The sequence below is a fragment of the Impatiens glandulifera genome, chromosome 1 (genome assembly GCF_907164915.1).
Source record: "Impatiens glandulifera chromosome 1, dImpGla2.1, whole genome shotgun sequence".
Taxonomy (NCBI): Eukaryota; Viridiplantae; Streptophyta; class Magnoliopsida; order Ericales; family Balsaminaceae; genus Impatiens; species Impatiens glandulifera.
This window is the reverse complement of record NC_061862.1, coordinates 136,511,133-136,533,438: the sequence shown is the minus strand read 5'-3', so window position 1 is coordinate 136,533,438 and position 22,306 is coordinate 136,511,133. Positions and strand designations below refer to the sequence as shown.

General features: G+C 30.6%; 2 protein-coding genes across 2 annotated transcripts; both read right to left on the bottom strand.

Moving 5' to 3' along the window:
* Positions 1-1,901: 1,901 nt before the first annotated feature.
* Positions 1,902-2,528, bottom strand: LOC124944519 (transcription repressor OFP13-like). The gene has a single exon (XM_047484791.1). It carries the CDS (start codon positions 2,526-2,528, stop codon positions 1,911-1,913), a length of 618 nt encoding a protein of 205 aa, XP_047340747.1. The 3' UTR covers positions 1,902-1,910.
* A 1,576-nt stretch (positions 2,529-4,104) lies between these two features.
* Positions 4,105-13,563, bottom strand: LOC124919871 (pentatricopeptide repeat-containing protein At5g04810, chloroplastic-like). The gene is made up of 10 exons (XM_047460234.1): positions 12,489-13,563; positions 12,290-12,417; positions 11,145-11,285; positions 9,950-10,036; positions 9,217-9,370; positions 8,950-9,009; positions 6,737-7,165; positions 5,725-6,020; positions 5,447-5,576; positions 4,105-4,827 (listed from the first exon to the last, which is right to left on the bottom strand). The coding sequence occupies exons 1-10, from the start codon at positions 13,449-13,451 to the stop codon at positions 4,273-4,275; spliced, it is 2,943 nt and encodes a 980-aa protein (XP_047316190.1). The 5' UTR covers positions 13,452-13,563; the 3' UTR covers positions 4,105-4,272.
* Positions 13,564-22,306: the final 8,743 nt, after the last annotated feature.

Genomic DNA, 22,306 nt, shown 5'->3' with positions numbered 1-22,306 from the left:
CAAAAGATAGTGGGCTATGAGTACTGTCATCACAATTAGATGGACATTGGGTATGTCCGGAATTTCGTCGTTTCTCATAACCAGCTTGTGCCAGTTTTGGAAGTCGATGACGTTGTTCTTTAGTATTAGATCTACATCAGCCTTTTCGTAATCAAATTCCTCCCTTATGACTTTCTTCAAAGATACTGACTCTGAAAGGGGTTTCAACACTAGGATAGGATCGGATCTGACCATAAGAATAGCTCGAAATTCTTCAAATGTAGGGCATATCTGTCTTGAGCCTAGGTGGAATGTTCTAGTAACCGGACTCCATCTTTTGCGCATTTCAAGTAGCAAACCAGGATGAGGTCGTGTGTTCCATAGGCGAAGGATCTTATTCAAACCGTAGACACTACATTGGAGCCTTCCCATTTCGAATTTCCTAGCCCATTGGTTCACTTGTCTGCCATCTAACATCGACATTGTAACCTATGTATTAAAGACACAAAGACAAGAACTCGTTAGGTTAGATTCCTCTTTTAACTTTTCTAAGTTTCCTCGATTTTACTCTTTTAAAGTTATTAGGTTTATCCTCAAAATTTTGGAATTGTTCATATGTTTCATGGAATTTTTAAAACTTTGAATGGATAAACTGAGCGCCTAGAAATATCTATATGCATACATGTATTTATCATATATAGCAGTCAAGTAAAGGGCTTCGTGACGTGGCTTTGTTGCTCGACAGGACGAGACGAGGCAACGGCTTGGTAGAATTGGCTCTTTGGATTTTTGTTCTAAAGTTGGAAATGGCTTAAGAGAGAGTTGTTCCACCGACAAGGATACTATCCCAAAAGGGATCTCTTGATGCAAGGGGAGATCTCAATTGGACATCCCCCTCACCTCTATTTCAAAATCCCTCATTTTTAATAGTAGGGGATATTTGAAAAGAAGAGAGGGTTAATCCGGGTTTTTTTCCTAGTGTTTTTCTCAACTCTCAAATCACACAAAAAAGCCTTCAAGGCAAGGGTTGAGGGTGTCATTCACATTGACTACCCTTAGCACATAAAATATAGATGTGTGAGCTTCATCCAATGATGTATACCCACACACCTCCACGTTGGAGCTCCAAGTCTCATGCAAATAATCAATTAATGTGAACATGGAGTATGAATTAAAGCGTAAGAAAGTTTAAATACTTGACCAAAATTACTTTCAAGTCAAACGTCGAATGTCCCCAGCAGAGTCGCCAGAAAACTAATAAAAAAATTTAGTGACTTCTCCAAATGGATGAAAGAGTTAGGATTGAAATTCGGGATTACATTAAATCCAAGCTCACTCAAACTCTAGTTTCTGAATCCGTCTATATCGAGAACCATTGGTTGATGTTAAGAATGTGGATTCAGACGGCTAAACTGGTGGGTTCGAGACCAACTTCATTTACTCCACCGAGAAAAGCTCCATTAATAAAACTATGGTTCATCTTCCCATTCATCCTCAAATACATTAACAAATTAGGAAAACGTTTAAAGATGAATCTCCTATAAAATGAAAACAGTTATTTATGTTATATATTTACAATAGATTATAACAAGATTTAATTTAATCAATTCATTAATAAAATTTCAGTTTCATTGATTAACTAATAAATTATTGTTCTTATCTACTTCATTTTATATCTTTTGTTCTTCAATTATTTTTCTTCTATTGAAAATCTACGAGTTTCATTAGTTCTTCTTCATCAATATTAATTCTTTATCTTCATTTTGTTTTTAGGAAGGCGAGTATGTCTTAATTGTAGTTCGAAATAAGCAAAAATAACATTTCAATCACATTAATCTTTTAATACTTAATATATTCATACATAAGAGTCCACTAAATTAAGGTTTGAATTCTACAAAGTGTAATATTTAAATTGTATATGAAACTATATTTTACATTATATTTTTGGTCTTCTTCCTCAAATCTCTCTTTCTCCTAGCTCTCATAGATGGAGATATGGGAGGAGACGACGAAGATGAAGAGGAGGAAGATGAAAACAAAGAAGAATAAGAGGTAGCAGAATCAGAACATGGCGGCATAGACACCCCAACAAGAAGATCAGCGAAAGCACCAACAATAAAACCATGGTGCATCTTCCCATTCATCCTCAAATACCATCCCAACAACTCCTCCAAACTCTCCCAATCTCTCAATCCATTTATTTCAACCATCTCCTCCATTGATTTCCTAAAGTCCCCATATGGATCTGCAGAATCCATCGCCCAAGCTACGCTGATCTTTTCAAATGGAATTCCCTCATGATCAGATATAATTGGTTCCCTCTTACAAACAAGTGATCTAGTTCCATTGGGATCGAAGAACAACCTCTCTGATTTCAACCCACGTATGATCATCGACTCAGTTGAATGATCCCCAGTGTAAATCTCCCTTTCTTCTTGAAAAATAAGACTATTTGGTTGCATGCATGAAGACAATTGCAATGGCTGCTGATGAGTAATTAATGGTTCTTCGTTCTTGCAGAGAAATGGTAGCTTCATCTTCTTCCCCATTTGTGTTGAAAACAGTATTTTGTGTGTGTCTAGTTTCTAGAGAGAAAGAGGATTGGATTGGATTGGATGGGGGATAGATTCATCTTCTTTATAACCATTGTTTCACTGGCATGTAATAGGGAATATAATAATATTGGAGTATTTTAATGTAGCCATCTTATTTGTGTTGGTTAATTAACAACATAAAAGGATAAAATAGGTTGAAACAATGAAAGAAGACATTTAGAAATCCATTGTGCTTCTAATGATAAGGATGTGTTGTGCTGGAAAGAATCATTGTTTGGTAATTGTTGGTGTATTAATTATATTTTCTTCTTCTATCTTAAAATACAATTTATATGCATGTATATGATGGTATTCCTTTGTTTTTTTAATATTTTTGTACTGAATGTGAATATTTTTAGTTTAGAGGAATTATAACGATCCTATAGTAATGATCTCAATTTAACTTAAGACGATTTTAGTAAAAATTGAACCCATTCAAAGATAAAAATTTTGTCACTTGAAATCCCTTGAGAAGTTAAGAAAGATGTTGAAAAATAGTATAGCTAGGAAGAAGCGAATTATACCTAATACAATTTAAAGATTGTGAAGATATCAAAATATTTATAACATAAGGCTTTTGAGTGAACTCGATCCAACAAAGTAAATGAAATAAAAAGCCGAGATTTGGTTTGAAAAGTTTTATGATCTCTTCACACTAATTGTTCTATCATTGGATAATCGGAATTTTTATCCAGTTTTGGCTCAATTTAGATCATTACAATATCCGAATCATAATCTTCTTTTTATCTTAATTTATAATTTAAATTAAAGCTTATTTTATCAACTTCAAGCTAATCTAAAACAAATTAATATTATTAAAACAAATATAACTTATTACTAGTGTTTCAAGCTAATCTAAAACAAATTAATATTATTAAAACAAATATAACTTATTACTAGTGTCTCACGCAGATAAGACAATGCAATTACCTCTTAAAAAATAAGGGTTTAAATAGAAAGTAATATAATGTTAAAATAATATTAAAATGATAACAATAATAGAGTAATTAAATTAATTATTGATGCATGTTGGATGGGCTGTCTCTATGTGAAGATGTACCAAACTTCCAATTATGAAGGCAGACAAGCAACATACAGAAGATTCTAGACACATGTTTGTTGGGGACAAAATATCAGGTTCAAGATTTAGTTTTAAATTAATTGTAAATAATATATACATATATATTAATAACTTTATTTTGAGTTATGTGAGATAAAAAAACATCAATTGGTATTAAAAATACATAGTTTATTTATTTATGCATGCAGAATTAGTGACAATAATGAGATCCTTCATTATGATTGGCCTAAATTTGAAATTATGATATTAAATTCTATTAAAAACATTACAAAAATGCTATCATTTAAATGAAGTCATAACTCTAATAGTCCTGATAAAAAAAGGAAATGTAGATTAAAAAAAATGCTATTGTTAAGAGTTTTGAATTGTATAGTGTGGCATGTTTTTGTAATTTTACCTGCTTCTAAACATATTATTTTCATCAATATATGTTACAATTAAGACAACATAATAAATGGATCGAATCAATTCCAGACTCAGAATAACATAATCGAGCTCCAACAGTTTAGATTCAGAGCACAATCTGGTCATTCTTGCATAAATAAATGAATACATTAAGTAATCAACTATTTTATCCAAAAGTTTTTGAACAATGATAAGAGGAAGCTCGTCACTTGTTTACTTAAACCATGGCCTTTGACCAAAACTAGGATTCCCATCAAGCTCATCAGTTTCATCATCACTTTCAGTATTATAGCATTCCTCACCTTCATCATCATCATCCTCGTCGCTTATATTGTTTCTCAGATCGTTATTTCCCAAAATGGAATTCGAATTAAGGGTATGATGGGAGTTCCAGTCGGGAGGGAAGGTCTTTTGCAAGGCTTGTGTGATCTCTCCACCTGCCCTTTCAATTTTGCACAAGCATTTTGACCAGTGAACCGCAGTCCCCATGTCAATAGTCAAGTCAGATTGGATCATCTCTTCACAAAGTGACAGAATTCCCGAGTAAATATATCCTTCAGCTACTGTTGCCCTTGAAAGCAATGACGTCATCAGGCAATGGTATACAGCCTTGTCTGGTTTCAGGCCCGTCTTCTTCATCTCTTCAAAGCATTTCAAAGCTTTCTCCGGAAGAGATGCCCTGGCCCACCCGTGTATTAGAGTTGTGTAGGTTTTCACATTTGGCATCACTCCAAAAGCTTCCATTTCGGCAATCACTTCGGTTGCTCTCTGCCAAGATGATAGAGATAAACAAAATGAATCTATTTTCAAATAATCAGACATTCTATTGATTCAAAGCTGATCATGACATGTACTTGATTTGGAACCAGTACTTCAAATTCTAATACATTAGGGGCTTGGTTGGTGTTTGATTATTTGAATTTAATCCAATTATCCAAATAATACAATATCCTATAAATTCAAATTATTCTCCCCCACCAAATCGTAGGCTAAAATACTTTCTTTTATTCTTTGTACATAAAACTAAAAGAAATTTTCATCATTCTATCTAAATAATCAGATTACTTACAAATATCTAATCCATCCAGTATCCCCAAATCAAAACCATTACAAAACAATAACTAGAGTTATTTTTAGGAAAAAATATGTATATATGTACATGAATGCCTAAAATGGAAAGCTTATTTAAATTGTGCAAAAATACTCATCCTTCTTCTTTCCATTAATGTTAATAAAATAACTTTTAACACTCAAAATCCTTGAGTGTTAACGGGAAGGGTTGGTTGTTAACTCACAAAAAATGTATATTTTTGCACAAGTTAAAGTAGTTTATACAAATATCTTTTTCAGGCATTCATGTAACTTTTTGGCAAATAAAAAGGCCTACCAACATATCACCAGCTTTGCAACAAGCATTTATCATAGATGTGTAAGTATGAACGTCTGGTTGAACCCCTTCTTGTTTCATTTGCTGCATCAGATCAGTAGCCTCCCAAACATCACCTCTTCTTGCCCACCTATATATAACCAACCACAAAGACTAGAATCTTAAATAGAAGAATCCAAAAGTATCCAATTCTGGACTCAATCTTATACAGGATATTCAAATCGATGATCAGATAGCCCTGACTTATAATACCTCTTAACCAGAAATAAAGAACATACCCATCAATTAAAATGTTATAGATAAACGTGTTTCTGGGTATTCTCTGAGAACTCATTTCCTTTGTAACTGCCAAAGCGCTTTGCATCCTGCCTGCTTTACAGCATGCCTTAAGCAATGCCTCGTAGGTATACACATCAAGGTCCAGTCCGTCGTTTTTTACTTGTGTAAAATACTCAAAAGCTTTTCCAACATCACCAAGAGATGCATAGCCATGCATGATGGTGGTATATGTATGTCCATCTGGAGCTATTCCCGCAAGTGACATCTCATCTAATATTTTGACAGCCTTTTCCATCTGCAAGGAGCAGTGTGAATAGAAAATTTATCTAACAAAAAAACAAAACTGAAAGTAGTGAGATTGAAGAGCAGGAAGCCATATAGAAGTAAGACAGACTTTTCACTAGCAAAACCAATTCAAGAACATTGACTACAAGAAAGAATTGTCATAACAGACTATGAAATCAACATTTTTTTGCAGATACTGGTTGGCCTATTTTGTTATCACATTTATGATATGGATTATGATCAAGAATAATCTACAATTGTTACGTTTGTGAAATAATCTGAAAATTTGCATCATGATCTAAAAAATAATCTGTATACTAAATGAAGTTAAATATCACAAAATAATCTGAATTGGATCATGATCCGGAAAATAATCTTTAAAATGGAGCAAAAATAAGCACACTTTAATATGCAAAAAAACAATATTATACTAAACAAAAAAATAAAAAAAATAACTTTCGTTAGTACTGTGGCAATTTTCCAATAAGATTGTGATTCTGTAGGAGATTGTGACTAATTACATACCAGTTTCCAAATAGGCTCACAATTAAATCTAGTATTTCAGTATTAAATGATGGCAAAAAAGTTACCACATTTAAAAGCCTCTATAAAATTAGAAAAAATCACTAATGTTGATTTTCAAAACCTAAATTATTCTCCTCTCATAGTATGAACCTTGTACAGTAATTGAAAGTCTAATTCTTCAATAGCATGTTACGAATTTACCTGTCGTTTCTCAACCAGGCCTAGAATTAAAGCATTGTAGGTGTGAACACTTGGAATGCATCCTCTCCTCCTCATCATGTTGAAAACCTCCAATGCTCTTTTAATTTGTCCGGCTCTAGAAAAGCCATGTATGATGGGCATAAATGTTCGTGTTGTAGGCCTGTGCCTCCCTCTTTCCATTTCCTCAACAGTATGAATAGCACGATCCATATTACCCATCCAACAAAATGCTCTAATGATGTTATTGTAAAGTACAGTGTCTGGTTTAAGACCATCTCTAATTACATCTTCAAATACCGCAAATGCATTGGCCCAGTCTTTTAAATTTATAAATCCAGTGATCAACATAGAGTATGTCTTCAAGTTATGCTTTATACCCGCTGACTTCATCGCTTTGCTGATCTCAATGGCTTTGTTAACTTTTCCCATCTGAAAAATGGTATTCAACCAAAATCAGTACCATATCACTTTCAAGGACAACATTGCATGTGAATTGATAGCGGGTGAAGATACATTCATAAATATGATGAAAATATGAAAAACTAATATTGTAAAGTAACAATCGCAAGAATTGTATTGCTCCTTCCGAACAATGAATTCAGAGCTCATTTGGAAACTGGTATTTTGTCACAATTCCCTTTTAAAAATTACCAAAGTTAAAATTCAAAGTGAAATTTGTTTCATTTGGTATATGATCCAGATTGTATAGTGTGATTTTTGCTTTATTTTGGTATAGTGAATATCTTTTGGATCATGATCCAGATGAAAAACATAACAAATGTAGAGTTTTATATATCATGATCTAGCTCAAAAAATTGCATACGATAAAGCATTATATATAATTAAAAAAAAAAGCATTATATGCAACTACTAGAAACGATGATGTACTGATGAAAGGGTATTATGTTGGCTTAAAGATATTGTTGCAGTGATGCAGTTAATGTTTGTGCATGGGAAAAGACCAAATATTGTAAAGTAACAATCGCAAGAATTGTATTGCTCCTTCCGAACAATGAATTCAGAGCTCATTTGGAAACTGGTATTTTGTCACAATTCCCTTTTAAAAATTACCAAAGTTAAAATTCAAAGTGAAATTTGTTTCATTTGGTATATGATCCAGATTGTATAGTGTGATTTTTGCTTTATTTTGGTACAGTGAATATCTTTTGGATCATGATCCAGATGAAAAACATAACAAATGTAGAGTTTTATATATCATGATCTAGCTCAAAAAATTGCATACGATAAAGCATTATATATAATTAAAAAAAAGCATTATATGCAACTACTAGAAACGATGATGTACTGATGAAAGGGTATTATGTTGGCTTAAAGATATTGTTGCAGTGATGCAGTTAATGTTTGTGCATGGGAAAAGACCAAATAAATGCATAAACTCTCGAAGGTGTAGATATATGCATGAACTAATTAAGAGAAATCGCCCTTGAACTTTTGATGGTGAAAATAACCCCATTTGACCTCTATAGCAGCAAATCCTAACCTACCGCTAAATATATGATAGCAAGCTGACTGGATTGTCTTTTTGTTTAAAAGGAAGTTGTTATTCATCATTATGAATGTCACTGTTGGATCTATTTGAAGAGAGAAGGAAAGACTGAGTGTAGTAAGGCTCCATTTATCACAAGTTTAAGAACAATGTTCCTCTTAGATTAGTTCTTGTATATTTGATCTTTTGTTCCTTTGTTCATGACATGAGTTGGTATAGAAGCATCTTTTCCACTTGCAGTTTGGTTGCAAGATTCTGAACGAAATCTAAAGAAGTTCTTCCACATTTAAGAAGAAAAACGGTCTGAGTCTTTTGATATTTAGATTTTATCAAAATGGAAAAAATCAGAAAAACAGTCCATTTGGTAAAAATGAATATCTATAAACATTTCTACAAATTTGACAAAACAAAATCACTTTTTTCACACCTCTACCACATTTTTTTATCCATTTTTCACCTACAAAAGTAACATTTACTTCAATCATATTTTTCATATCAAATACAAACAAAATCACTTTCGAAATTAACTTTGGCAATTTTCAAAAGTCATTGTGATTGTGATAAAATACCACTTTCTAAAAAGGCTGGCAGCAAAAGTGTTGAAAAATAACATTCAGGATTTAGTAGCAACGACAACATCGGAGGTCCATTCCTTTTTATCTACCGGTAAAATCTGAGTAAAGGAAAGAAAAATGATACTGTCTACCTTAGTGTAATGATTGATCAGACATCCATAGCTAATGACTGATGGTGAAAACCCACATTCCTGCAAAAGCTATCTACATTAGATAAAATGGAGAAAACAAGAAAATGGCATTATATTGTACCTTTCACACATGTTAATAACAAAGGTGGATGCATCATAAGACCTCCATTAGAAGGGAATGAAACAGGTCATAAATAAAAATATTAAGTCAACACTTTAATCCAACAACTTTAGAGATCCCTAAATCATCTCGTTAGTAGTAACTACCTTGAGTCTACTGAAAACAACTAGACACTTGTCTTCATCTCCTATCATCGTGTAGCCATCCATCATGGTGTGATAGATGTCAATATGAGCGTCAATACCTTCTTCTTCCATCTCCCGCACCAAGGCTTCAGCTAGATCCATGTTACAGTTTTGGCTGTTTAGAAGGGAGGAAAACATGATAATATAAGTAAAAAAAAAGCATGGCAGTAACTTCCTCTAAAAGCGGCTAAAGTTATGCAAGGTGAAGTCGAGATGTGGATGAATGTTCAAGATCGTGAAGAGATTAAAGAAGGGCAAGACCAAATATGAGAGGGGAATGCAAAGTTTGAGTATTGACGCTCATTTTGACAAAGATTCGTCCTAAATCTGTTTGCAAGAGTAATGTGGTTTCCAAAAGAAAAGGTAAAGGTCAGATAGGTAAAATTATGAAAGTTTGTATCAAATCCTGAACAGTGATCCTAATGAAACATGGGAATGATAGATAAATGATCATTGTTGTGCTATGTGACAATCGTTTGGATGGTCTTGGATGCTGATTTGGGGGATGATGAGATTTATTTTGAAGGAAGACACATGGAGGAGTTGGCTTGATTGTTTAAACCGGCTTCGTATAATTGTTTTTTTTCATTTCATTTGGCTGTTACAAATCACTTTTTTTTCAATCTATTTTAGAATAGAAAAAAAACACAGAGCAAGAGAAAAGTGTTGGGGAAACAATCTATTAAGAACTTACCAATGGGCATAAATTATACTTCCATAAATGTTTGAATTCAATGGTGTATGTCTCTGTTTTGCCTCCCTAAACAACTGCTCTGCAGCCCTGCACAAAACAATGATAATATTATATTCCACTTTTCAGAACATCCAGCCCACTAGCCGTTATGTAACATGACCAATATTAAATGGCTTGAGAGGAGAGTTCATGATTAATAGGTCATGAAAAAATTAAACATAAGCTATTTGAGTTTTCTTACAAAAAACAGGTATGTTTCTTACAACAATGGTGTTCTCAATTGTTGCGTACTATGTACCTTTACAAAGTATTAGCAAGAAAATTACCCGAAAAGAAATTCAATTTTCAATAATAATAATAATAGGCTATGTTGCACGGATACGGGTACGGGTATCGTATATCGGAGGATACGGCGATACGGGAAATTTTGAAAATATAGGATACGATACGTTTAGGATACGCATATTATTAAAATTATTAAAATATGTATATTAAATAATAATTAAAAAAATTAAAATATATTAAGAGTTAGTTAATAACTTGATGTGAATCTTAAGTTTATCTTGTTTATCTAAGAAGAACATCAGATAGACAAAGTAAGATGAAAGAAGCTTCAGTGAAGAGGATAAAATGTTAGTTTATGGTTAGTTTTATTTTAAACATTCAAGTCCTCTTAAAATTTTTACTTTTTAAAAATTACCCAAAACGTATCCAAAAACGTATCCAAGCCGTATCCAAACCGTATCGGATTGGTCAACTCCATAAAAAGTCATCGATACTTCTTTTGCCGTATCCGATACCCGTTTTGCCGTATCGTATCCGATACTCCAAATTTATTTATTTTTGGAGTATCCGTGCTACATAGATAATAGGGTTTATAACAGAAAAAATAACTTGAGAAATAATGGCTCACTCAAAAGTGCATCTTCTATTGTGTTGACATGTTATTTCAAGTTTTTCATGCACTTACTTTAAATGATAATGCAAAAACCAGAAGAAGGTGCAGATAATTTTTTGTGGCACATAAGTAAAGTTTAATAGAATACAATTGACAGAAACAAAGTCATGAGAGTTATAAATCAAATGAAAAGGACATGAAAATGAAGTAAATGACAAGGAACAGTACTATATAACAGAAAGCTTCAAAGTGAACTGAAGTGCTAACCAAGTGGAAGATGAAGAACATTCTACTTACTGGATATTGCCAACTCTTGCAAATCCACCAACGAGGACATTATGAGTGACCAATGTCATTTCAATGCCTTCTTGCTTCATTTTTCTAACACAAGCTAATGCTTCTTCCATGTCTCTACCTACTGCATAAGCATGAATCAGGCTGCAGATAATGAATAGTTAAATACATAAAACATTTGGTTGTCATTCATAATGCTACAAGGCTTAAGCTATATGTTAAATCAATAAAATAGAAATCAGTTCCTTTGACATCTGACCTCTTCTTCTTCCCAACATAACCTACACTTTGTAAAATTTCATGATATACTTAATTTCTCATTAACTATAAAATTCTATATAATGAATGTAACAAATGTGAATCCATAGCAAAAATAAAAATAAAAAGTAACAAATATGAATCGAACTCTAATGGAAATATGAGAATAATATAACTCTAATACTCCCCTTCACACTGGATCATATGAATCCAGCCTGTGACATAAATATGAAAAATGAAGTATGCGTTTTCTGGTCCTTTTCTCAAAAGAATAATAAAAAGTATGTGTTTTCACAACCAAAGAAAAAATGATTGCATGAAGGGATATCTGAAGTTACTAGAATCTTCTTATCACTGCATCACGAAATTGTAGCACTCCAAGCATTATATAAGAAATTAGAAAAACTTCCAAACTTTATTCACATCTTGCATATTCTCTTCATGTGTAATTTTACTATGTATCTATTAATCTTCTTAATATTCTATCAATTTGGTGAGACACCATTGGACAATCGATATTTCTCATCCATATCCAGCCAGGTGTGGATGAGAAAATGGGACACGCCTAAAAAGGGCACTAGCAGTTGAACGGGCAACTGGTTATTTCTCATCCATATCCAGCCAGGTGTGGATGAGAAAATGGGATACGCCTAAATAGGGCGCTAGCAGTTCAATTTTCATCCGGCTAATTGGGCTTGGTGAGTGCTAAGAAGATTCATGTAGGGAAATGGGACGGTTAGATCATGAGCAGTTAAAGAAGAGAAAAAATCTTAAATGATCTGCGCAAATGTATATTATGTGACTAGTTTCAATTAGCAAAATAGTTGGCCAACAAATAAATTCAATGAAGCAAATGTAACAAGTCTATAGAACATCATATAGATAATTACCTTGTATATACATGCGATGTTGGTTCTATTCCTCTAGCCCTCATGTTCTCGAAAACACTACGAGCATTATGCATATCTCCACGCCTTGCATAATATTTCACCATCAAGCCAAATTCTTTTCTTGAAGGCTAAAAATTGAAAGAGTCAACATACATAGTTCTTGTTGTTTGCAGTCATAGTTAACAAAAAAAAAAAGTACCTTCTCTATCCTTTCAAATGCTTTAACAACAGCTTGCCAATTCTCAGGCTGAGTATCCACAACCCTTCGAAATTCCTTCCTAGAACCGTCTCTTTCTTCATGCCACTTCGATTTATGCTCAATTTCTTCCTCTCCATAAACCCACCTCTTCCGATCATCAGACCGGTCCTTCAGTCTCCTACCATCGTCCAGCTTCACAGTCAATATTCTCCCATGAAATTCCACTCCGTCAAACTCCACAGCCTTCATTGCGGACTTAGTAGCCATCGAACCATCAAATATTACGAACCCAAACCCCATATTTCTTTTAATGTCATTGTAAGCCTTAATCACTATCACATTCTTTATTGGACCAAATTGCCTAAAATATTCAGCAATTTCATTCTTCTGAATCCATAGTGGAAGATTCCCCACAAAGACTTTTCCTTCTTGGCGGAATTCATCTCGTCGAGGCTTCTCCAAGTTTGAACTATCATTATCGTCTGAAGACTCATCTCCCACCGAATGAAACGACTGTAGCGGTTGGGGTGGTAATGGAGGAGGAGGAGGAGGAGGAGGAGAGAGTTTACTTGTTAACCAGAGCTTGCCTGTAAGATTTTTCGATTTGTCATTCTCTGCAGTAGTAGTATTAGCTAGGTTTTTAAGAGGGTTTGAGGTGCTTTTAGGGTTTGGAGGGGGAGTTTGAGAAGGGAAGTTCTTAAATGTCTTGTGAGTACTAGGACGGCGTATGTTACCAGAAAATGACGATGATGAGGTGGAAGAAGAGGCAGTCGAATTGTCGGATTCAGGTGAGGTGGGAGATCTTAGATAGATAGTAAGCGGAAATACGGCGGCGGAGGTGGCGGAATTATGTGATTTTCCGGCGAGGGAAGAGGCGGAAAACAGCGATAAACAAGGTTTCTGTGTGGATGTGTAAGAGAAAGAGGATAGGTTCATTTTTGGTGCTGCATCAAGAACTTCCATTAGGAGGAATCTATGCAGCAAAGTCAAGTGAAGATTGAGCAGCAGCAAAGTAAACAAATATGGGGAGAATGATTGTTTGGTCTGAATTCATGAAATATGTTGTGCCTTTTCGTAAACTTACATAATAATAATGCGATTTCTTCTTCCTTTTACGTTGTTACAGAGCCCCCAATGGTTGGTTGGTTGTCCTCTTGCGCTACCTGCTTCCAGGAAGCATTTAGAACGCAATCGAACCAAACCAATAGAAACTCTCAATCAATAAAACCAGCCAACAATAGGAATTTAAAACTAAATGCAATCCAAAGTACAACAAGGTAAACACTTACACAGCATGCTCAAACTCATTCTCAGATATTTACAAGACCTTCAGAACACTTACACACCATTACTCTCAATTATAGGCTTAAAAGTAACAAACCCATATCTAAAACATTTTCTTCCGATTCATGGTTTTCGATTTAAGATGAATTAGACTAACTGGTTCTATTGAAAACATCACAAAATATAACATATCTCAAACAATAAATCCGCATATAATCGAAGAATGACACTCAAGAACAATGTAAAATGTTTTCATTGACATCATCGATTACATGATGGATGAGTACTTACAGGCGGATTTAATAGCTTCGGAATGTTCCTAAGAAGTTTTCTTTAAATCAAAGCCCAAGCTTTTCCCATAGTCTAGATATCAAGCGTTCCCCAGAACCTTGAAGACAATCTCCGATCTTTCTTCCTTGCTCTTTCTTCTCTCTTTCTTGCTTTTTCTCTCCTTTTTTCTGTTCAAAAATAGAAAAAGAATGTTCCATTTAAATCTTTCTTTTATTCATAATATATAACTAACTGATTATATATTATATATTATATATTATATATTATATATTATATATTATATATTATATTTATTCTATCTAATTCTAACTAATATATTCTATAATATATTTATTCTTATTCTATCTAATTCTAACTAATATATTCTATAATATATTTATTCTATTTAAACAACTTAAATCTAATTTATTAATTATTAAATAAATATTAATATATTAAATATTATATTTATTCATAATTAAAAAATATTTTAATTTATTAATTTCTAAATAAATAATACAGGTAATAATATATAATCTATAGCTTCCTAATTAAATAGTCTCTAAATTATTTATAATTTTAAAATATATTCATAAAAATAATAGTCACAGTCATAATTTTAAAATTTGAATTCTTTGTCTCTATAATTTGTAAGGCTAAAACTAGGGATAGTAAAATTACCGATATTAAAGGTATATCGAAAATATTGTACCGTAATATATCGAAAATATTGACTTTTAAGGTATACCGAAAAAAATATAAGGTATAATACCGATGATACCGTAATTATTGGTACGGTAAAGATACGAGATTTTTAAAATTTTGGTATATCGAGATATACCGAAATAGTATTTATTTATAAGTTAATATATATATATATATATAATACTTATAAGAAAATAATTAGATAGATTTGAAATTAATTTAATTATATAAATATAATTTTTGAATAATATCAAAATATAAGCGATCTCTACCTTACCGATGGGATTGATTTTTTTAAAAATTAATATATTTTTTAGGTATCAAAGGTATAATACCGATACCGTACCGAAAATAAGGTATATCGAAATTAAGGTAAGGTAAATGTATGAATTTTTTGTATACCGAAATTAAGGTATATCGAAACAGGGTATACCGAAATCAAGATAAGGTAAATATGTATGCATTTTTTGCATACCGAAATTTTAGGTAAGGTATAAGGTATGGATAAAATATTAAGGTATACCGTACCGACTCACCTCTAGCTAAAACGGAGAAGCGCATTCTGTCGGTATAGATTGAAATTCATTCTTTCACCAGGTTTGTATATTTTCAATTTTATTGTAATTTGTGTCTATATGAATCGTTTTTACATTATTTATGTTTCGATGATAATTTTCTTAGTATTTAATAAATTTGAAAGTTTAGAATCTTGAAATTCAATAATTTTTAATGTCAAAATAAATCTAATTTATTATTTTTCTCTCTTTAGTATTTTTTATTTTTCTAATGTCATGTTTTGTTTCGTTTTCCTTAAATGATTCATTTTTTTTTAATATATCTTGAAATATTAAAAAAAAAATCATGTTATATTAATTATTGTAAAAATATTTTTAGTCTGGGTAGACTTGAAATCATAGCTCGTAACAGAGAGGATGAGAAATATAATAATAATTATATTAGAGTCTTTTCATACTTTAATAAAAATAATGTAAAAATTGTACAACATAAATTTAATTAAGGATAAGTTTGATTCAGCTTATTGGATCTAGTTAATTTCATAAAAATTTACTTATAATCGCTAAAAATGATAAGTTTGATTCAAACTGTTTAATTGCTAACTGAATTCAGATTATACGAATCTAGCTTATTTATTTTTTATATTTATAATATTATATATTTAAATATATATATTTATAATATTATATATTTAAATATATATATTTATAATATTATATATTTAAATATATATATATATACTTATTAACTTAATTTTATATATTTATAAATTATTTAAATTAAAAAATAATATATTTTAAAATAAATTATATGAATATATTAATTTTTATATTTTTTTATTAATATATAATTTTAAATATGTTTAATTGTAATTTGTTGGTAGATTATGCAAAATTAATATAACTAGCCTGAAAATGGATAAAAATATATTTATAATATTATTTATTTATAAATATTTTAAAAAAAATTAATATTATTCAAATTTAATTAATTTAAAATTAGTTTTAGTTTAAAAAAAAAATAGTTTAATTTTAAACTTAATGTTAATATTATTCCATCGGCACCCCACTTAACCCCTCAATTGATTATCATCTTGTGATTCACGCCTTTTTATATGACTTTTTTTTATCTCCTCAGGGAACCACCTACCAAATTTAGTCGACCTCAATTGATGACACAATTCTTATCTCTCGTCAAACTCAACCACCAATCCATCACACTCGACAAACTACCCACCACCCGACCTCCATCTCGTGACCTCTCACTTTCAAATCTCGTCAATCTAACCACTAATTCCGACCGCACACTCGACAAATCACCCACCACCTGACCTCCATCTCGTAACCTCACACTTTTAAATTCTTTCCAAATCAAACACTAATTTCGACCTCACACTCGACAAACCACCAACCACTCTACCTCCATCTCGTGACCTCACACTTTCAAATGTTTGTCAAATCAACCACTAATTTTGACCTCACACTCGACAAACCACCCATCACCCGACCTCTATCTCAAAACCTCACACTTTCAAATGCTCGTCAAACCAATAACTAATTTCGGACTCACACTCAACAAACCACCCACCACCCGACCTCCATCTCATGACCTCACATTTTCAAATGTTCGTCAAACCAAACAATAATTCCGACCTCACACTCGACAAACCACCCACCACCCGGCCTTTATATTGTGACCTCACTTTCAAATGCTCGTCAAACCAAAAACTAATTCCGATCTCACACTCAACAAACCACCCACCACCCGACCTCCATCTCGCGACCTCACACTTTCAAATATTCGCTAAACCAACCACTAATTTCGACCTCACATTAGACAAACCACCCACCACCCGACCTCCATCTCGTGACCTCACACTTTCAAATTCTCGCCAAACCAACCACTAATTCCGACCTCACACTCGACAAACGACCCACCATCCGACCTTCATCTCATGACCTCACACTTTCAAATGTTCGTCAAACCAACAACTAATTCTGACCTCATACTCGACAAACGACCCACCACCCGACCTCTATTTTGTGACCTCACACTTTCAAATGCTCGTCAAACCAAACAATAATTCCGACCTCACCCTCGACAAACCACCCACCACCCGACTTCCATCTCGTGACCTCACACTTTCAAATGCTCGTCAAACTAACAACTAATTCTGGCCTCACACTCGACAAACCACCCAACACTCGACCTCCATCTCTTGACCTCACACTTTTAAATTCTCGTCAAACCAAAGAATAATTATGACCATCACACTCGACAAACCACCCACCACCCGACCTCCTTCTTGTGACCTCACACATTCAAATGCTCGTCAAACCAACAACTAATTTCGACCTCACACTCGACAAACCAGCCACCATCTGACCTCCATCTCGTAACCTCACCTTTCAAATACTCGTCAAACCAAACAATAATTCTGATCTCACACTCGACAAATCACCCACCATCCGACCTTCATATCGTGAACTCACAATTTCAAATGTTCGTAAAACCAACCACTAATTCCGACCTCATACTTTCAGATGCCTCGTATCCTTTGTTTAAAAGTTGTGTCACTATATATTATAGTCAATAATGCATTCTTGAAAATCTAAATTTGCATGTTTGAGATTTGAACTATAATCTCAAATATGAAATGTGAACACTTTAACCACTAGACGACTTAAGATTGTTAAAATAATTTATTATTTTGTGTATGTATAAATATTTTGTATTTAATATTTATTACCATTTTGTTAATTTTTATATTAATCAAAAAAATGTTGCAATTCTTTGAATACGGATGATAAATATATGTTAATAAAAAAATAGTATATATATAATGAGAGGAAAAATTATAATAAAATATAAAATGTATTTATATAAAATTAATGATAAAAAATAATATAATATATATAATGTAACTTCATTTAATATATATATATGAGAGAAAAAATTATAATAAAAGATAAAATGTATTTATATAAAATTAATAATAAAAAATAATATAATATATATATAAAATAATTATATTTAATATAGGAAAAAAACTCACTTAGAGCTATGTATTTGCACAACTAGTCTAATATTTAGACGTATATATTAATAAAAGGTTATTTAAACAAAAATTAAATTGACTTGCCTCTTTAAGTATACTATAATTAATTTTTATATTTTAATTCATATATTTATTAATTAAATATTAATATATTTTTTCTCTTCTTCTTTTTTATTAATTAAACAAGTTAAATTTATTTTATTCTTAAATTTTTATTTTTTTTATATTAGTTTCTCCTTTTTATTTCATTTTCCTTTTTTTATCAGTTTTTATTTCTCATAATTCTTATATTCTCATTTCTTTTTTAAATTAACAACTTATTTATGAATTTTATATTTACTGTAATATTTTTTTTTAAGAATTTCTTTCTTATTTATTTTAGTATGAACAAAAATAAAATTAATAATTTTTATTTAATTTTTAATTCATGACTTATAGTAAGAACATTGTTTTGTGTAATATTTAATTATTACTTTTTTGTTATTTGATTAATGAATTGCTATTATTATTCAACTCTTGATTATTAATTAATTTATTTTTGTTTTGAAGAATTTTTATTGTTGAAAGGATAAGCTATTGTCATATTAACTATTGAGACCAAATCAATTTTAATATAAGAAAAAAAAATATAAAAAAGAAAAAACTTAAAGTATATATATATATATATATATATAATAAAATTAAAATAATTAATAATAAATACTCATATAGAAATAATAATAAAATTATATAAAAAATAAAAATAAATAATTCAATTATTAATGAAAAAGAATGAGAGAGAAAATATATTAATATTTAATTAATAAATATAAAAAAAAATTAACTATTATTTATTAAAAAAGGTTTAAATGAGCTAATTTTTGATAGAATGTTTAAATAACATTTTATTAGCACATAGATTTAAGTGAACTAGTTGTACAAATACATGAGTATAAGTGAATTTTTTTTTAATATATATATATATTATATAAATTATTAATAAAAAAAATATATATATTATGATGAGTGAGAATATATATACTTAATAAAGGAAAAAAGAAAAAAATGTAAGATAAAATATATTTATAATTTTTAAAATCTAAAATTTAATTAAGAAAGAAATAATACAAAAGAGAAAATACCACGAGTGGATTATTATGGTAGTTATTGACTTTAAGTAGCATTATATATATATATATATATATTATATATAATATATATATATATATATATATATTATATATTATATATATAATATATATATATATATATATATATATATATATATATATATCAAATGAGCCCTAAATTCTTTCCTAAAATTTGGAAAATCTATTAATTTGGAAAATCCTCATTGATATTGGGGTATAAATAATTTGGAAAATCCTCATGGATATTGGGGTATAAAAAAGTTGAACTTGTTTGTTTTTTATGGATATTTATCAAAAGCAATTTTTATTTAATAAATAAATAAGTTATTTAAACTTTTTTAGAATGAATTGTTAAAATATAATTTTATATTTAAAATTGAAGTTTAATAATAGTCTATTATTTAAAATTAAGTCATTTTTGCTAAAATTTAAGTAAGACAGATTCTGAAATTTTAGAAATGACTCATTGATCAACAAAGTTGCTTAATATATTTGTGCCAAATTCGAACTTAATAGGGCCTCTAGTCTTAGGTTCACACATTAAATTTTTTAAGCTGAAAATATTGAAGATAATGAATTTTTACTTAAAGATTGATTGTGAACCATCATAACTCAAAAATTGATTCCAATACAAGTTTTATTCACAAACTTTGCACAAATTCAAAACCTAAATGAGACTATTGGATGTTATAAAAAAATACAGGAAAATTGTGAAAATATTTGAATGTATTCCCTAATTATGCGATTAAAAAATGATTTTAGACTTTGGAATTTCATGTATTCTTTGGGAATTTTATTTTGCTATCATTCATGATTGTGTAACTAGAAACATGTTAGGGATATAATGGTTTAAAATTATCTGCATAATAGGGGATGAGAACCTTCAAACTTTAGATGAATGTTAAAACTTAGAATAACTTATAAAATAAAATCTAAACATCTTATGTACAAAAATGTGAAAAGGTTTATGTAAAGACCTTTTTAACGGGTACAAAGGACTTTGCTATACTTTATATACATCTACAGTATTTTACCCTATATCATTCATGATTGTGTAACTAGAAACATGTTAGGGATATAATGGTTTAAAATTATATGCATGATAGGATGAGAACTTTCAAACTTTAGATGAATGTTAAAACTTGGAATAACTTATAAAATAAAATCTAAACATCTTATGTACAAAAATGAGAAAATGTTTATGTAGAGACCTTTTTTAACGGGTACGAGGGACGATGATTCCCTTTCCCATAGATATGTGTGAAGTAATGACTATTGAGTGTGGCTCATTGCAAGATTGGTCTATTAACTAAGTTGTTTGTCAGTTCTAATGTCAAATTGATGTACAATATGTGCATAATTTTTAAATATTTTTTTTGATATTATTTATAGGTGGAGATAAATACTCGCCATTTTTTCAAAGGTTATTCAGACGGTGGAAGATATGATAACTAGTGGTCTGTAATGCTCGACCATAAAGATTGACATCTATCTCACAACTTTGAGAACTTATTTCCCGTCATTGTGACGAATTCATTAGGGCATTGACAATCCAAGATCGAGATTCTAAGGATGAATTTCTTAATATTAAGTATAAATGGTATTGAATGTTCTAAATTTTGGGCTTTGTATCCAAAAACCTATATTGTATACGGACTTACAGAAAAATTTGGAAGGGAGATTCTATAACGAGACTTCACTTAATTTAAGAATTTTCCGAACATTGTAATCATATTCGGAAAATTCTCAAGCTTCAAGTTTCATTACGAAATTGTTTATTCCAAATTCTTCGGTAATCTCGTATACAATATAAATTTTCAGATTAAAGTCCAAATTTAGAACCTTCAATGCCATTTTTACGAAAATATTAAGAATTACAGCAATGGGATATATATGTCTCTGGAATGATAATGCCCTAATGTACTCGTGACAATGTCGGTGCAATAAATTCTTAAATTTGTGAGATGGAGCCAATCTTTAATTTTGAAAATTTCAGCTCACAAAGTATCGTATCTTCTACCTACTGAATAATATTTGAAAATTTGACGAGTATTTATCTCCATCTATAAATACAAACTTAAAAAAGCTTTACTAATTTTACATCGGTTTGACATTAGAAATTAAAAACGGCTTAGTTTAGTAAATCAATCTAAAAAAAAGCTAAATGATGAATAACCTTTGCTTAAAACATAGTAGAAGTAATCTTTGAACGGACATGAAGTAAAAAATGCGGAGGCCTTTTCTATCTAACTTAATATAATAAACTAGTAAAAATACTATAATGAAATAAAGTGATGTTATCATCTAGACCTTCTTTTGGAAGTGAAAATTTTATTTCAGTTTTCCTAGGAAGTCTCAATCGATTAATGCTTCTTTTCTTCAATGGAATCTTTGATCTTTATTATGATACTAAACTAAAATTAGGTTCATTCACATCTTCATCTATATTAACACACTAAATACCTGACTCTTTTATCACCATTTAATGATGTTATGCTATTATCATAATTTTTTTTTTGCGACATTCCTCTTAATTTATTAGAAAAAGATCCTGCAATATAATTAGAGTAATTCATCTCACTATTTTTCTTCTTACAAGTAGACTAACTATTCTTACAAGTAGACTAACTATTCCAAAATATTTATCTCATTGTATTTTTTGTTTATTTCTCTGGCGTCGTGATAAAACTAACACAAATACAAATAAGAAGTGCAATGAGAGAAATCTCTAGAAATAATCAATCTACTTGTAAGAAGAGAAATAGCGAGAAGAAAAAATCTAATTATACTCCCGGATCATTTTCAAATATACTAGGAGGAAAGTCACGAAAAAGAAAAGATTATGATACTAACAG

Bases quoted from the DNA above. Each gene is read 5' to 3' on its own strand.
- LOC124919871 (XM_047460234.1), bottom strand. From the start codon at position 13,451: ATGGAAGTTCTTGATGCAGCACCAAAAATGAACCTATCCTCTTTCTCT. The intron at 9,010-9,216 runs GTAGTTACTACT...TAGCTTTTGCAG, and splicing joins TTGTTTTCAGTAGACTCAAG to GAATGTGGGTTTTCACCATC. The intron at 4,828-5,446 runs GTAGGCCTTTTT...TCATCTTGGCAG, and splicing joins GCAAAGCTGGTGATATGTTG to AGAGCAACCGAAGTGATTGC.
- LOC124944519 (XM_047484791.1), bottom strand. From the start codon at position 2,528: ATGGGGAAGAAGATGAAGCTACCATTTCTCTGCAAGAACGAAGAACCA.